This window comes from Centropristis striata, chromosome 15, assembly GCF_030273125.1.
Source record: "Centropristis striata isolate RG_2023a ecotype Rhode Island chromosome 15, C.striata_1.0, whole genome shotgun sequence".
NCBI lineage: Eukaryota > Metazoa > Chordata > Actinopteri > Perciformes > Serranidae > Centropristis > Centropristis striata.
Genome location: NC_081531.1, coordinates 19,402,060 through 19,420,319, shown reverse-complemented (window position 1 = coordinate 19,420,319; position 18,260 = coordinate 19,402,060). Strand labels below are relative to the sequence as shown.

General features: G+C 40.2%; 1 protein-coding gene across 1 annotated transcript in view; it reads right to left on the bottom strand.

The window, feature by feature from the left end:
* The window catches only part of LOC131987122 (polypeptide N-acetylgalactosaminyltransferase 10-like), a 64,481-nt gene that overhangs the window by 10,403 nt on the left and 35,818 nt on the right, over window positions 1-18,260 (bottom strand). The window contains exons 5-7 of the mRNA XM_059352282.1: window positions 11,116-11,301; window positions 9,106-9,289; window positions 3,674-3,791 (exon numbers count right to left, since the gene is read on the bottom strand). Of these exons, the coding sequence (XP_059208265.1) occupies window positions 3,674-3,791; window positions 9,106-9,289; window positions 11,116-11,301 (488 nt within the window). The remainder of the gene's footprint in view (window positions 1-3,673; window positions 3,792-9,105; window positions 9,290-11,115; window positions 11,302-18,260) is intronic.

Below are 18,260 nucleotides of genomic sequence, written 5' to 3'. Positions count from 1 at the left end.
ATAGTCCCCAAAGGATGACCCTAAAATAACCACATTGGCTTAAAAACTACAGTTTCCAGCTTTTGTGGCTGTGATTTTTGTTATGTCTTTGACCTTTTTTTAAAATTTGATTTGAAGCTTTCCCACCAACCTCAGAGTTTCTGTTGTTACAAAATAATAATAACTTCAAGCCCCAGCTAATTTAGGCGAAACCATTCAAGTCCTCATCGCTCTGTGCAACCAAAGCAAACCGCAGTCTCTCTGGTCTGTAGCAGATGAAACTCCACCACCAGTGAGCCCACTTGCATCACTAGAGTGCACACAGCTCAGCTGTTGTTCTGTAGTTCTGATAACTACAGAACAACAGAATTCACTCCAACTGCATAAATAAAACATGTTGCTGCAAGACAAAACCCAGCATTGACTAAAAGTACAACTAAAACTTCAGTTGTTTCTATTGGGGCCTTATAAATAAATAAAACAGAAATACCTACAGTTCAGTGTTTTCTATGTGGAAGTGACTCTATTGTGTGTTTGCTCCATCTACAATAATAATAAGGGGCAGCTGTGGCCAAGGTAGAGCGTCCGCCCACTGATCGGAAGGTCGGTGGTTCGATCCCTGACCATGGCAGCCTACATGTTGAAATATCCTTGGGCAAGATACTGAATCCCAAATTGCTCCAGATGCTGCATTCATTGGTGTGTGGATGAATTACTGATTGTGGTAGGTAGCACAGTTTAGGGTAGCCTCAGCCTTGAATGTGTGTGAATGGTTGAATGAGCGCTGTCTGTAGTGCAAAGTGGTTACAAGACTAGAAAAGCATTTTATAAGTTCAGTCCATTTAATAATGACCTTAACAAGGGCTGGCAGCAATACATGAATAGTCAAGATAAAATAGGAATATAAAGCTTAAATATTATTCCAGTCTGTATAATCTGAATGCAATGGCCCTGGAAAAAAAAACACAATTAATTTTGGAATGTATGTTTTGAGAAAAAGATTTTTTCTCTGCCCTCCGTTTGCTTACTTTTATTCTAAATAACTACTTCTTTTGGCTACATCTGTGGAGGTTTAATTATTTTTTGCCTTCAGAGTAGCTCAGTCTTCAACAAAAAGTTTACATAACTGAAACTCCAATCAGCTGGAGCGATTTAAAAAAATCCACCATCAGTTTAAGGCCCTCCACTATCCTCTCGCTCTGCAATGTGAGGTCATATTGCCTTTGTGCTCTGTGTGCGAGTATGTGCCGACATTATTTCACTGTGTGAGCTGGAAATGCTTGCTGTTCCCATACCAGTGTGTCCAGGATGGAGCTTTAGATTACCGGAACCAGTGGATGAAGTGATTGTGTTTCACATGCGAGTAAGGCCTGGCTGTCTGTGGGAGCAGCAGTTCGCTTGTAAGGATTAGTATGAGAGCCAGTTAATCTTTTCACCTCAGGAGACTGGCTGTCTGCTCTGTATCAGCTAATGGGGATCTTAATAAAAAGGAAACCAAATTGAATATCTGTGGGCATAAAGTAGACTTAAGAGGCACAGCTAGACATGTGCTGATAGCAAAATTTAATAGTGTGATAATCCTGGCCAAAATATTAACCTTCCTATAGGATATTATCTCAGTAATTACTTAAGTAAGATGAAAAGCCTCAAAACAATATTAAAACATAAGAGCTTTTCACATCAGGCTCAGCCCTAGGTCACGGTTGGTGTTATTTGAGGCCTATCGTTCATACTTACAACATTAGCTATCCTCATCTCTTGCTCAGGGTGTAAAACAACATTCAAGCATGGAGTTGTATTTTGCATTTTAGTGTCAAGGTGTATACATTCCTCTGCATCACCATCTCAGGTCTAGGAACTGATTTCTATTTCAACATCAGATTTCAACTGCAATTCCTGCAGGGCTTTACTATATACCCGCAAAAAACTGTGTTGGAAAAGGTTCAACAAAATATGTTGAAAACAAGATAACTGAGCCTACTTTGAACTAACTTGATGTTATCTGTGCAAAGAAAACTGTCATTGGAAAATTAGCTAAAAATAAAGTAATAACTCATATGAGCCTCTTCTCTTTAATCTGTAGTTCTTATCAGCAGGATGTCACAACATTGCTTGTCTTCCAACAACTCTACCAGATGATTTTTAAAGTTTATTTCATATTAGTGTCTTCTTCGCCTCTTCTATGGCTAAGGTTTGCTTAGATCTAGGCCCCGTTTACACGAGGATGCTTGTGGGTAACGAGACGGTGTTCTTTGGGGCTTAAAAACACAAAAATCTGAAACCACCCTCCAGAGTGGAAAACTTGAATACGTTCCGCCGTATCGTGTCCGTCTACACTGTCAAGACGCAAAACTCTGCTCAGATCAGCTCACGTCACGTACGTGATAGTATTACTGAACAGAGAAGGATCTGTAATTTCCTCTATCAAACTTTGGATGCACCAATTCGGCGGAGGCGAGCCAGACGGCTATGGACGAGACCTGGGAGATCTAGTCGATGGTGGGATAATTTTGTGGAAGGAGCAGCTGATGAAAATGCGTGGCGCAACTTCCACATGCCCAAAGATACTCTTATCGCTTTAAGTGATGCTGCCTGGCATGCATACCTAATCAAATTCCACACACTTTTGCGTCTCCGTATGCACACAGATTTCCTCCCGAAAACGCTCGTCTAAACACGGAATAAAAAGTGAAGATGCGACGCGACGTCATCGTGTAAATGCAGCCTTAGGCACAAAAGCAGGGGGGTTATGGTCATGGTTTAAATGACTAATGGGAAACAGGAAACTAAACAGAAATAATCACTCTCTTTTTGCAAAAAAACCCCCAAAAAAACAATACTTTTTCGATGGACATTTGAGAATATTCTTCTCTCATGCATCCCCAAACATGAGAGTCAGAGGTCAGCGACACTCCACGCTCCAAGGAGCTGGTTTCATGTTGGTGTGTGATGTGATGGAAACATTGCCAACCTCATAAATGTATTGAAATTTTCACACACAACACCTCTCCTCCGCTCCCTCCACTGGCTACCAGTGGCTGCGCGGATACGCTTCAAGACTCTAGCTCTGGCGTACTCTGCTGCTAACGGTTCAGGTCCTACTTACATCCAGGACCTTGTCAAACTCTACACCCCTGCCCGTCCTCTCCGCTCTGCATCAGCCAAACAGCTGGCGACTCCCACCTTGCGTGGGTCAACTCGCCTCAAAACCACTTCCAGACTTTTCTCTGTCTTGGCTCCCAAATGGTGGAACGAGCTCCCCACCGACATCAGGACCTCAGACAGCCTGTACATCTTCCGCCGCAGGCTGAAGACCTATCTCTTCCAACAATACCTCGGTTAAGTCATGGTCACCTAACAGATATATATATTTAAAAAAAAAAAAAAAATTCTTCTTCTTTTCTCTTCTTTTCTTCTTTAACATATAGCACTCCTTAGCAATGACAGTTAGCTCTTAAAGTTGTGTACTTACTCGATTCCTATGGTCTATGTCTAGTACCATCAGGTTGAATGCACTTATTGTAAGTCGCTTTGGACAAAAGCGTCTGCTAAATGACATGTAATGTAATGTAATGTAATGAAATTCCAGAAATCATATCTACAAAATACATTACAGAAAATGATTTTACATTTGTCCACAAAATGGGGAAAACTCTCTACCTGCAATTTAAATGTGTGATTTATTCATTTTTACCTTGAAGGAGATCTCATACTGTTCTCCTCCCCAGATCTCCAGACCAGTGTCATATCCTCCAAGCTCCCAGAACCACTTCCTGTCCACAGCAAACAGTCCACCTGCCATCACCGGGGACCTGCAGGATACAAAACATACAATATGCATACTTACGACTTGCTTTGACACAGTTGCATAGCTGTACCCAAAACTATTACATGCAGAGTGACAGCATCGCTTTCCACTTCTAAACTGCCAAAGAAAACTATATGCAAGATTTGCTCACAAAAAATTCAGCAACACACTAAAAAGATCGTTGAGCTCATCACTTTGTCAGAGTCAAAGGAACAAAGATGGGGAGAGAGAAAGCAGGGAGACAATGAGAAACTTCTAACAAGTGAAATGTCAAAATATCTAGGAACTTCTCAAGAGAACAACAGAAGTTGACATAAGCAGATGCATATTCATTAGTGAGGCACTTTATAAACTGTATCCTATCTTCCTACGTATGTTTTATAAAAACTGAAGAAGCTTTTCACAAGGTTAAGGATGACAGATGTTCATCCTGCCAACGCTACATTCCTATTGTGAAACTAAACTGCATTATGTTTACTAACAATGAAGCCTCTAACAAAAACAAAAGGTCTAGAAAAGTTTATTAGTGTTAAATTATTGTTCGTACTGGACTTGGCTGTTAGCTGCTCTGGGAGAATAATTCCCTTCAATTGTAAATTGTGTGATCAGGGGTCCAGGATCCAGATCAGATCTGGGCATTAGGCTGCCCATGGGCCACAACCGCTCTGTTGGCTGTCCCTGTCCGGCCTGCGTGATGTTATTTCTGCAGAATTAAGTTCAGAGCATTGGTCTGGCCCTCTGAAACCTTCGAGTATCTCATGTGGCCGCTTGGGAAAATTAACTGCCCACCCCTGGTCTAGATCCTCAGCAAGAAATGTATTAATAGTACAAATGTAACAAATTACTTTCACTTGGTTCGGTTGATGCAACACAACTAAGTGGTTAAGTTTAAGAAGCAACAAACAAAGTGAATAGGTTCGGGAAAAAAACAGGGTTAACTACTTTGGTGCATAACTACTGGATGCAGTTGCATGTATCCATGTATGGAGGTTTACAAGATCACAATGTAAAATAATAACTTGATCTTTAGTTTCAAACGGTACATTAACAGCATTTTTTTTTAGAAATACTTATTAACAGTCAATGAAAACAGCCTGTGTTTGAGATATTGAGTTAAATTAATTCACCATGTACTTTAATGCCACATTGCTGCTGCCCGATAGCTTCACTGGAAGTAGAATATTTAGCAATATATTGGCAGTGTCAATTGTTTGTTTGAAACAAACTGAACATATGAACACACGCATTTGTATGCATGTACCTATTTTATTTGCTGTGACTGTGTGCTTCTCAGTTGGAATCCACTCTGCCAAAAATCTAAGCTAACAATCAACCAATCCAAGCAGCACACTTTTCAGCCAACATGGTAAAAAAATGTCATTGAAAAAAATAAGAGCCACAAAAAGAGAAAGAAAAGAGCACCTAGACATAGACAGTAAGTCAGAGTTCATGTATTTATGGTGGCACTATTTCTCACCAGATAATGAAGATGCACTGAACAGTGCAGAACCAATTAGCCCACTACAGAGCACTTTGACTTCTGTCTGCTGTGACAGCTGAGTGCAGGGCTTGTTAGCTGTTATATTGCTGCTGTGCTTGATTGTAGCTGCAGCACACCTGAGGCAAAAAATGAGGGCAGCAGGTGCAGACACACATTTATATTTGCTAGCTCACAAAGAAGCCAACTCTCTCCAACGCATGCCTTATTCTAATCCGATTAATATGCTATTGATGTTTCCAATCAATTAAAACTAACCCCAAATAAACTTGCTAAAAAATATGTCCCTTTTTAGTGCAGAAATCCATGTTTCCAGGTTGTCATATTTATGAGCTTTACTAGAGGTCGGAGGCAGACAGTCAGCAGGTAGTCTGCTCTCGCCACAGTCATCCCTGAGGAGTATCAATTAAAGGCAAACAGGGCAGCTACTGTACTGTCAGCAGTGAGAAACTCTCCAAGACTTCCCACGCCTCATGAGCAGTGAGCACAGATATGAGTCCTGTGGTGATAACAGCCTGGTTTCTCCAGTTTTCCTTCTCCATCGGTGTAAAAGGATGAAATGAATCTACCAGGGATTACAAACACCTCTGTACCTCTTTGTGACTTTAAAAAAAAAAAAAAAAAAAAAAACGTTTTTCACACATCCGTATTACTCTGGACAACCTACATTCAAACTTATAATACTCATTATTTTTATTCTAATAAGAGTCTTATTATGTCTTTGTCCACTGTGGGTTGTGCTATCCTGATTGGTCTCTAAATTACTACTACAGCTGAACGATGCACGTGTAAAAAAAATTAATTGCTTTGTTTGCCGTGTAATGAAATTTACATTATGTATAATTCCTCATTAAAGTTCTATATTCAGCATATTTTCAGACGTTTATCAGTTAACCATGTCATTCCAAAAACGTGGAAATTCAGATTCAGATTTCTGAGCTTACCACCAGCCAGATTGCTGGTAACAAGAGCATTGTTAGTGCAATCACTGATGTTAGGTGATAATATATTCTGATTAATTCCAAAGGTGTTGGATGTGGTTGACGTCATGATTTAGTCCAGGCCACTCAAGTTCTTTCACACCACACTGGAAAAAGCATTTCTTTATAAAGCTGGCTTTGTGCACAGACACAGTTAGTGTCACGTTAAATCAATCAACCGCTACTAAGTTGGAAGCAGACTAATTTTGTACAAAATATAATTTACTATTTAACACATTTTTGCAGTGGTGGGCCATCAGGGCCAGCAAGGCCTTCTCTGCTGGCCTAACATAACCAGAAATCATGATCATGATTACGATAAAGGTTAATTTAATTTTTCATTTACTTTCCCTAAATATCTAAAAGTATTCATATTCCCTTCATGTCATATTATGCTCCTTCCAGTGCTGTTGTTTTTAGGTTAGAGTTTTTATCCAATCAGAATTCAGCTATCTTATGTTGCCAGGCTGTATGAAATCTGCCCGGGCCTTCACAATCAACAATGCGGGCGTCTGTGCACTGTAAGTGAACGGTAAAATACAGTTGATAGATAGTTGCAATAGCCAATCAGATCACGAGTTGTGTCAGTAAGGCCCTCTAGCTGGCCTCAAGTTGAACGTGACATTTACGCGTCCTGTGATTGGATATAATATATATATATATAATAATATGGATACTTACTAGTTTGAGCCACGGCAGTGCTATGCAGATCAACAGAGTCACACCCGGCCGGGACTGTTAACGGTATGTAAATAATCTGGCGCATCGGTGCAGCTGTGTGGTTGTACTCAAAGCAACAGGTCACAGAAAGTCGTGATACGTCACGTTTTGACATGAAAAAGTTTTTTCACAAAGAGACTTGTTTATTGTTTCGTTGTCGCCAAAGTATGGCCGTCTTGTTAGTGTCTTTCTGATATTAAACTGCGATTTTGCAATTTATTGTACAATCTTGTTAAAGCTTGCATATTCTTTGTGGACTCATTTAATAAAACTTTTTGGAAAGATAATTTTAAAGACCCTTTTATTTTTAAGTTTTGACAGTAGCATATCAGATATGTTTTAATTGCTAATACGGTATTGTTGATTTTTAAAATGCGCCGGATAATAGCCCATTTTGTACACAACTGAGGTGATGCAATGCCTAGTAGTGCTTAAGTGTGTTTCTAACTACTCTCCAGTCCTGGTGTTGAGTGTGCCTGAGTGTGAAATGCACCGCCCGCCACTGCATTTTCGTCATACTTTTGGGGAATGTGCAAGCACTACACCAACTTTTTTGAAGCAACTAATTAGCATTCCAGACTTCAATAATGTTTTGCATGATCATTATATGAAAATATCTCAAAGCCTCAAAAAAGGCTTTGTGTCACAGGTGTGAAAATTGGACCATTATTCAGCTGGTGTAGACAGCTGTTATATTACAGATGTAGGGCTTTTTTGAGAAGGTAGTCATGTCTGGTGTGGAGAGTGTGTTAGATTCCCGCTGGCTGAAAGACTTTACTGTGAAGCAATTGCAGTGAGATTACACAGATGTGTTTGATTTTGCCTAGAAGAATAACCCATGGCTCTAAAAAGAAATGTCTTAATCTATAATGAGCATGAAGGACCAGTTTTAATCATTGCAGGGGAATTGACTTAATTAACTTTAATGAATTGAGACAAAGTGAAGCAAGATGAAGCTACTAACTTTAGAAACTTCCACTTATGTGTGCTGCTTTCATTAAGAAAGCAGTAACAAAGAAACCCAGACCTAATTACCCTCAGCATTATATATTTGTATGCATTTTTATAATTGTGCATGAAGAAAATTAAATTTCACACAACTTTATTTTCTCAAGTATGGGATACACAAATGTGCATTTTTTCCTCCCTCCCTTCTCACACTGGACAAGAGGCAAACAGCTGCATGTGATGGTGCTTTGGGATATTTATGAGATGTCTGTTACATAAAAAATAATGGTCTACTACAGTAAAGTGATCCATAAGTCTACAGTATGCACGTTATACATCTATAATATATAATAATACGTCTGTGTGTGTGTGTGTGTGTGTGTGTGTGTGTGTGTGTGTGTATGCGTGTCTAGGGCATATGTCGCTGTTAGTCAGACTGACCTAAGATTTCGTATGTGGCTTGCACATGGCACGTAGGTGTGCATCCTCAATTTTGAAGATTTTTGAAATTATTTTTCGAAATATCATTATTTACGTAGGACGTGTTGCGGCATTGCACTGTTTCCGATCAGACGCCTTTTAGGGGAGCTCCGCCCCATTGTGTGATAGGCCTACACCTGGTCACTAAACCAATTTGCTCTGGATTTCCACACCTGACTCATCTCATCTGTAAGTCTATTTAGCCTACCTTTCTTTTGGAGTTTTAAAGTGCGCTACAGGGTTCGATTTTTCCAATAATATTCAAATAGTTTCCAGCGAATATCAATGTTCAATGTGTTTATGCTGGATGGTGTGCGTACCTTCTTAAAAGTTTTATGGAGTTGCAGACGTTGTAGTGTGGCATGTAATGCACGAATACATACTTCCTACGGACACGGCAATAGAATTGATAAAGAAAAAAAGAGGTGGACATTTGGCACCTGTTTAGAAGTATTCCACATGTCAAGTGCTGTGGTACAACAGTGTGGCTAGAAGTAGGAGAACCACTGAGCACAATGTTTAATTCATGTGTTGACACAGTGTGTGCAGCTGGAACACTGCAGTGCATTGGAGTAGCTGTTCAGGTGGTGTTTGACTTCCACTGTACCGCCTGGTCTACGAGCACATGGACCATGAAAACAAAGAGACCAACACAATATGATCTAATATGAGTAAAGTCTGTGGACACTCACTCGAAGGGTTCACTGGGGTCGTCGCCCTGCAGCTCTGTAGGGATGGGTATCCGTTTGTAGTACATTTCCCAGTCAAACGCCCCTCGCATGGCGTCCCCAGCCTGCGTGTCATAGCCGAAGTTGTCGTGGTCGATCACATCGATCATCGGACACACGATGGTCTTCCTGTTCTGGGCAATTCGGTCTAAGAGACACAGAGGAAGACGGATGGTTGGAAAAAAAAAGAACTCCACTGCTTTTCAAAGAAGCAAACACAATACAAGCCTTTAATGTTACAGGACGTAGAGTTGTGTTTGTTTGTCTGTTTGTGTTTGCTTATTGTGTGTCTTTACAGTGGTAAAGAAGGCGTCAGTGAGTGCCCAGGAAGAAAGAATGTTTGTGTGTTTGTTTGTTCGTGAACAGTGCCCCTTTTTCCACTGAGCTCTTGACACATGTCAGATGCACATCAACCATCACTGAAATAAAAAAAAAGTTACCAGTGTGTTGGCTCAATGAAAAAAAGGTTTGATGAGGAAGGACCAACTGGTGTAACAGCTCCTGCTGTCCTCTCTACTGCTCATAGCTCAAACTACTGCAGTTGTTCAGTAGGGCTTGGAATATTTTTTCTTTTTTTACCTGTGGCTCCAATTTTCTACCTCTACAACACATATACAACAACAGTAAAATCATAGCATATGACTTTAACACGAGGCTAAAACAGCGAAAAAATACACAAAACTGTTAAACAGCATATAACATTAACCTTCCTGTAGCATGCTGGGAAGACCTGAGGAATTTAAATAAATTGCATATATCTTGGCATTACTTTGGCCTTCAGAAGGAGGCTTTTTCTGATCCTACATCCCACTGCTGCACTCTGATGCACCCACTGAATATATTCTTTGAAAAGCTTTATATCTGTATGAACCATTTCTTTCAGTGAGATGGAGCTCATCTAAACATTTTCAAGGTAACTTATGAGTGATGCTGCAGAGTTAGAATTTTTCTGACTAGATGGCAGTTGGATTAAATACAGTACTGAATGTATGTGGTTCTTTCTTTCTCTAAGAGTGATTTCTCTTCCCTTTTTAAATCACATTATTGTAGATTGATTTAAATGCCACACATGATGCAAACCTGCATGGAAAATTAAATTACACTAACTGTCTCATACCCTCTTCACTCTCTCTCCATCATTAATATGTCTCAAAACCTGCTGTAATAAACACAACTGCCTGTTTATGTTATGCACCGGCAGACACGCATTCAATTCCAAGTATTGTGTGAACAGATTGACACAGAGGTAACGTGGGTCATAAAGTTTGTCGTTGAAACGTTTCCATGTGGGACGGCACCACGCTGGGAAACAAAGGTTCTTAATGGAAAAATGGGTAATTGAGAAAGTGAGACTTTTTGTGAGCAAGTCCATCAGCCAGGAGAGAAGGCACTTAGTCTCACAGCAGGGGTGGTGTGTGAGTGTGTGTTTGTGCTCTATTACTTCAATCTGCTGTGAGAGGACCTTGAGATTGAGAACAGTATTTTTAAAGAAAGGACATATTGGAAAATTTCAACTTTTTGGAAAAGAACGAAAAGAAAGAAGTACAATCTCGATTCCAAATAAGTCAGGATGCTTTGTAAGAGCATAAGTGTAAAACAGTAAAACAGAATGCGTAAAATGTATATCTCACAGTATATATTTGCGGGAAAAAAACAAAAGTTTATCAGTAAGAACATACAATCCACTGTCTTTTTGCAGTTTGAAATGGAATATATTTCACAAATATTTCAGTTCTAATTATGTTTTTGGACTGGGGTGGTATTTTTAATGTGAAACATATTTGGAAAATGAAGTCTTTTTTAAGAAGAGCCTGGCACCGGATACAATGATGAACATAAACAATGAAGGTTATCCCGAAAAACAGGAGAAAGTAGTTATTCTATATGGCTTTCATTTGACAATGTATGTTTAAAAGGCAGATGACGAAGTCTTCAATCATTTTTATGACTACATGTGCGTTTTTTGTTCCTCACCCAGCAGAGGAGGCAGCCAGTTGACATTGGCCTCACAATGGGAGTCCAGAAATGTGATGACTTCCCCTTTAGCTGCGCCGGCTCCAAGCAGGCGAGTCCTGATCAGCCCCTCCCTCTTCTTGGTCCTCAGGATGCGAACCTTCGGCAACCGCATCATGTACTCCTCCAGTGCCATCTTTAGGTGCTCTGCATAGAGGGGAGGGGGTACATGAAGAGAGTGGAATCATTAGTTCGATGTTTAGAGGGTTTGACGATTGTTTCGTGAGGTGGTAAAAGGGATTCTCAATCAACAATTTGGACATAAACATGTCCAGCAAGCAACCAAACTTTGAGCTTATGAACCACACATCTTTCAGCTTTGTCTGTTGAAGAAATTTGCCTCCACAACTTTAGTTTATATGATAACCACAGCGTCAGAGGGAGAAGACAGTGCTTCCAAAAGCTGGCATTAAAATCAGCAGCATATTCCAAAACTAAATCAGGGACCTGCTCCATGACGCCAGTTTACCAAATAAGCAAGGCTTATTTTAGAGGGTCTGACTCATTCCACAAAGCAAATTCAACATAATACACAGCAATCGAGCTTGCCCTATCTTAACTTTGCTGTATGGAACCACATCAACTGAAAATGAGTCAGACTGACCGAAAAAAGCCTGGCTTATTTGGTAAACTTGCATTATGGAACAGGCTCTTGATATAATAAACCAACATGAAGCCTGCAGCATATGAAGTTTTTATGAAATTTTGAGGTGTATGGTACATAAAAAATACAAAATAAATTCAGATCATACAACTGCTTCCCTCTCTGACAACCAAAGCGTAATGCTATTTAATTATCAGAGCAGTGTAAAAACTAATATTTGATCATTTAAAAACTGAAACTTTTTCTCTGCCACTACATGTTATGGTAGCAGTGTGGGCATTTATAATCAGCAATGAAGCATAAGAAACAACAGTGGTGATCTAAAATTTAAGGGTCAAAAATCAATATGCTAACTTTGTTAAAATAACTTTCCTTTCCTTCCTGTGTGTCTGTTTAGTTCTATTTACAGCACTGGGTTGCAGTGCAGTGGCTACTGCAGTATCCTGTGATAGACTGCCAGTCTGTCCAGGGCGTATCTCGCCTTTTGCCCACTGCATGCTGAGAGTTGGGATGGGCTCCAGCCCTCTGCAACCCTGCACAAGATAAATGGTTTAAAAAATGGATGGATGCTTCCTGCAGTAGCAGTGAAGGACAGATTCAGGATGGGGAACTTTTTAAAAAACACAAAAGTTGTACAGGTCCCTCACTGCCTTTACATAAAACACCTCTCATGCAGACAAAGGATAAAACAACTTTTCTTCAGTCTGCCTGTGGGATTTTTACATTTTCATTGCAGAAATTATAGACAGAACACTAAACTGCACAGGCAATGAGTCAGACTGACAAGCTGCAGGAAAGTGTTGCTTTATTGATGCAGGACAAAATGTCTTAAGATAAAAGAATGACTGATAGTTGTATTGCATCAGTAAATAGTCCAAACAGCACACAACCTCTGTGGCGCAGAAATGGAGATGTATTGATTAAATGACAGAGAGCAGATAATGTAGAAAATATGCTTGAAGGAGAAAAGAAACAATGGGAATCTATGCTTAAGGAGTTGTCCATCTCCTCGCTACATATATGAACTTTCCTTGTGTATGGTGTTTGCTCTAACCAGAAGTTGTAGTTGTATTAGGCTTTTCAGGTGGAAGGACAATTCATTTTGTAGGATAACCATTGGCCCTGGACTGCAACTGTAATCAAATCCCATCCAATTTTGCAAGGTTGGAAAAGGCTCTCTATGTTGTCTCTATTTGCAAATGAAAAGCTTTATCTAAGAAGATTTCAATATGTATTTCTTCTCAAATCTTGCATGTTTGTCTTAATATTTAGTAACTAAACCAGATACTCTTGTGCAAATGGTGCATAACTTCTGTGTGGCAGTTAAGAAGAAGCCTCCCTTTTTGCTTTTCGGAGGACGTGATTTTTTTTTTATTTTCTCCACTAAAATCACATATTTGAGAATAACAGCATGAGCCCTGAGTGCTGCTAGTGGTTTGAACATAAATCATTCCCAAAGCAGTCAAAACATTAAATACAACTTCAGCGGATTCTTTACAAAATGCCACAATACGGCCTGTCGACAAAAAAGCAGAGAGAGGGACTTTTCAGAACTTGGGAACTTGACCTTTTAACTTAGGCTTTTAGAAATTATATTAACAAGTCAATTCTAGATCTAACTGAGATGACAGGATAATAAGAGAAAGAGAAAGTGTTTTGAAAGGCAACCGAGCAGAATGCAATGACCTCCAGCAGGAGAAAAATAATGATGTTAAAAATGTTAAGAAATTCAAGAAAGAGACTGCAATGCAAAAGGGACACCAAAAACTGACTTGACTCCTTATTTTTCTGCTGCTGCTCCCTACATTACACATAATGTATTTCTGTCACTGTGAAACATAAAGTACCTTTAATATCTACAAGAAAAACAGGAAGGATGTGACAGGAATTGTTCATTCTGACCTTGATATTTTACCCTATCTAACTACTGCCCAGAAGTAATGATGTCCAACGTCTTCCGTGGCCATTTATGGACACTGTTCTTTTCTTTTATCTGTCCGTTTGTCTTTTTCTCTCCTCTGGTTGGGCTTCAAAGTCCTATTTTACCCTACATCTTTGGGCACTTGACCAGACAAGTCATATTGAATAGATGTCTAACATGCATTTTCCAACTCCACCAGCCTTTAGATCTTTCCTTATTATACCAACTTATTTTATTTATTTTTTTTCACAGAAGGCAACTTACTGTCCAGTTAACCTAACATCCATGTCTTTGGATTGTGGGAGTAAAGTGAAACTGCTACACTGTAGTGCAGTCCAAAAAAATCCCAGGCCAGCTGACAGTGGGGGAGAGGCGGGGTACACCTTGGACAGGCTGACGGGGCAGATGCATAGACAGACAAACAATTCATACTGTGCATAAAGGAGGGCCTTCACAGATTTATGAAAGCTGATCCTCAACAGACATAAAAAAATACACTGCTTCTACACTGGTTCTAGCATTACACTCGTGATATGTGTGCATTCTGGTTTGACTTAATTATGACTATTAGAAGAAGATGATTTCAGATTAAGATTCCCTAATTAGTCCCACAATGGGGAAATTCAAACTCTGCATTTAACCAATCCTTTTTTGAACACACCAGTGAACACACCATGCTTAGGAATAGCGGGCAGCACATATCTGTGTGCCTGTGGAGCTGTGTGGCAGCACAGCACGCTTGTTAATCCAAGACGTTAAATAAAAACGGGTTGAAATCAATGATCAGTTTAAAGTTAACGCCGTTAAGGTACCGAAACATGGTACCGTTTGATTTTACATGAATCGGTACTCGGTAGTACCGACGGAATTCGGTCGGTACCTATAAAAGTACCGAATTCGGTACCCATCCCTAGTGGCTGGTTAGGTGCCTTGCTCAAGGGCACTTCAGTCCTTGACTTGTCAGTCCTGGATTCTAACCGGCGACCCTCCAGTTAAAAGTCCGATTCCTAACCACTAGACGGACTGGCCTTTTCAAGCATTTCAAGCATAATGCACTGTTTGGGTGCTAACCGCTAATGTATGAGAGTATTTTGCAAAGATATATATACAGCTGCATTTCTCTCTCACTCAGTTCAGTTGCGACTCCCTCCTCTGTCTGCAACCACATTGTGTCCACTGTGCCACATGAGGATGCAGTGTTTGAAACTGAAACAAGGCCTCAACACAGCAATCAGTCCTGTAAATAACCAACACCAACGTCAGCCTTCAAACTGAAAGCTACTGATGCTGTTTAAAGCCATCAGTCTTTTTTTTATCTCTCACCTTCTCCCTCTTTATCAGAAATGAATCCCAAATCTCATACCAAAATCTAATCCTTCCATCTCTCCATCCCCAGACTTATGTGATGCTTTCTCTCTCCTTTAAGGATTATATTTGACTCCGATGAAGGTCAACCATCCGTTTCTTCCATTGTTGTGTTTATTGTGTTGCATAGCAGCTGACCTCCACACTGTAAAGTTTGACATTGCAACAAGGGTAGGAGGGCTCCATAAGGTCGGCGCCAAACTCCGCAGAAAAAGCAATCTGTCCTCCCTGTACGCTCCTGCAATAAATCAACCCATTAAAAACTAACCATTATGAGCCTGACTCCAGCTCTTTATAAACGCTCACCCTACACAAAGTGACGCTTACATCATCCCGCTAATGACAGGAAGTGAGGCAAAATTAATCAACGAACATTTGCCCCGTGTGTGAAGAGAGCTTGTATGGGGAGAGGTGAGGGAGAAAGATCAGAGCATTTAATTATGATTGGTTAATTTTCACTGAATAAATTGGAATACTGCTCATACTGTTTACCAAAAGCAAGGAGGCAATTAATCACGCTAATGAGAGTGAGCTGATGTCGGCAAACACATTAGTCTTTATTAAAATGTGAAGCGGAGGAGATTGGAAGGCTGAAGCGCTGTGGATGTTGGGGTCACTTCCCAGCATGGAGCAGAGGGGTGATTCGCTCATCACCAGGTTGATGATAAAAGTCCAGGCAATTTATAGAGCACAGGCTAGAATCCACCTGAACTCCCAGTATACCATCCATCCCTTTCTGTTTTTCTTTCTCCCCCTCTGCAGTCCGGCACTCACTTATTTCTCCTGTGGACGGTGCTGGGGCTGCCCGGCCCTCTTTCATCTGTTCACATGGGGCTATACTCAAACATGAATTAGCGGTTAGCAGATGAAAGGCACGGCAGTCGGCCTCAGGCTCTTGTCAAAGTGTCTGTGTGCATTTAAAATGTCATTGATAAAATGTACATGTGTTTTAAGCTTAGGCTTGTCTGACTTTGATGCATTTCCTGAATTGAAATCACACCAGCTAGTTAGCCAACCCTGGAGGTTTACTCCATCACAAGCTCCTTAACTTCTCAATGTCCCTCTTGGCATGTTTTAAATGTGCTGACTCGTTATATATATATATATATATATATATATATATATATATATATATATATATGTTAAATGGAAATAAAAAATTACATGAGCTAATGCAACAGCTTCAGTCTGTTCATTCAAAAAAACCCACAGGATTTTTACCTAACTGAGACTTAACTGCATCCAGTAATTAAGTACAGAGGTAGTCATTTTTAGCCTTAGCCTGTTATTTTTTCCTAACCTTAACCAAGTTGTTTTGTTTCCTAAACCCAAGCGACAACCGCCAGGGCTAAAAAGTGAAGCAATTGTGAAACTGTAATTCCTTGACTGGTTCCAAAATGCTCCAAATCCTCACTGACTCCAAAATTAAAATTCCCAACTTTACAGCAAAAATAAACATGTTTACATTTTAAAATAGCTCATTTCCCACTTAATGACAACTGTGTGGGGGGTGAATTTGGTATAACTCACCTGTTGAATTTATATTAATACTTAAAGTTATACAACACTAAGGTTGTGGCCGCTATGAATGCCAGACGGCTGCCCTCACAGGTGGCTCGCCACTGCATTCAGTCCGCCTAAGCTAAACTCCGTTCCAACTCTTTGCCCCCTTTTTGGATTATTCGAGAGTTAGGATGAGTGAGGCATTGCCAAAATGGCAACAACTGGAGCCTTGAGAGCCACCCACTTTGAGCCTCATTTGTCGCCTCAGAAACCTATGGGGGACATCACATTTGTGCCTAAACATAAGTCGTTTTTTGTTCCTAAGTCTTACCAAGTGGTTCAGTATTTGACGTCCTGGAAAGCAGCCTCACCAATCAACTATATTTCTCGCATACTGCAACTTTAAATGCATTTAATGCTCTCAACCGTATTAACAAATTTCAAAAGTGATATGAGCGGTTTGGGTTGGGCTTCCTGCATGACATGCACACAAACTAACACACAATCACAAAGCTGCCCACATGCGTATTTCCACAACAAATACCCCCATCAACATTCTCCCTAATACATTTTTTAAAAATCAAATCAGCGTTGAGACACCGTGGCTCCAACATGGCACGCTAAGCTCTGTTTCTATGGTGGTGGATTAATCCCAAGATGCTCTGGCACATCACCAAGCACTGGAGCTGATCGTTTATTCCCTCAGCAAAATATTCCAATGCCCTTCTGAACTCTATCACACTCTGTCAATTTTCTTCCTGCAGCAGCATGAATTTCTGCTTCTATCATTAAAAAAAAGGGTTCTCGAGTGAGTGACGGAGTATATTGTAGGTCAATGTTGGCTGCATTGTTAGGGACAGGAAATGCAGGGATGTTAGTGAGCTTATGCATAGTTGCATATTATGCTCTGTTGGAATGTTCATTCTTTCACTGCACGACAGTAACATCGCATTACTGCTGATGTTGCATTGATCAGTCTCGTCTTAGCCTCTGTCGTCAACAAGACCTCAAGGTACTCAAACTCCATCCAGTTCTATATCAAAAATAATGCAAAGATAGATTGGGGAGGTGAAAATAGAAATAGAACAGAACATTTAATCCCCACCCCTACATATTCTACATCACACTTACTTACAGAGGGAGGCTGAAGTCAGCCCTGCAGGATTTAAGCTCTGTTAAGCTCCAGGCCCTGATGGCCCGTGGGGGCTGAAAGTCAGATTTTTTTTCTCCACCTTGAAAAAAGGTTTCTACTGAGTTCTTTTGATGTCTGCTAAACACGAGTTGTGCCACCTACCTGGAAAAGCATTCTAGCTCTATTACAGAGTTTCACTCACAGATTTTAGCTATGCTCAGTTTCAGCGCACATTAGAGTTAAGACCAGTAGAGATAATTAGATCCCTATTGTTTGCTGATTTTCTATATATATAAGCTCCTTCTAAAACTACAGACAGATAAATATGCATGAGCTAACAATGAACAAAGATAGAAAATAACAATGCCCTGTAGAGAAAGAAATAGTTTTACAGTTCACTACTACTAATACTGGTAAGACTGGTAGACAGGTAAACCAAAGAATGGATAAGAGACGAGTGAAGTTGCTCAGTGGATTTTAAATGTAGCTCCACACTACATTTTCTAGCTTAATGCAGAGGCCAATGAATACATCACCCAAGCTACTGAAGACAATGTTTATTTGTCCTCACACAGTAAACG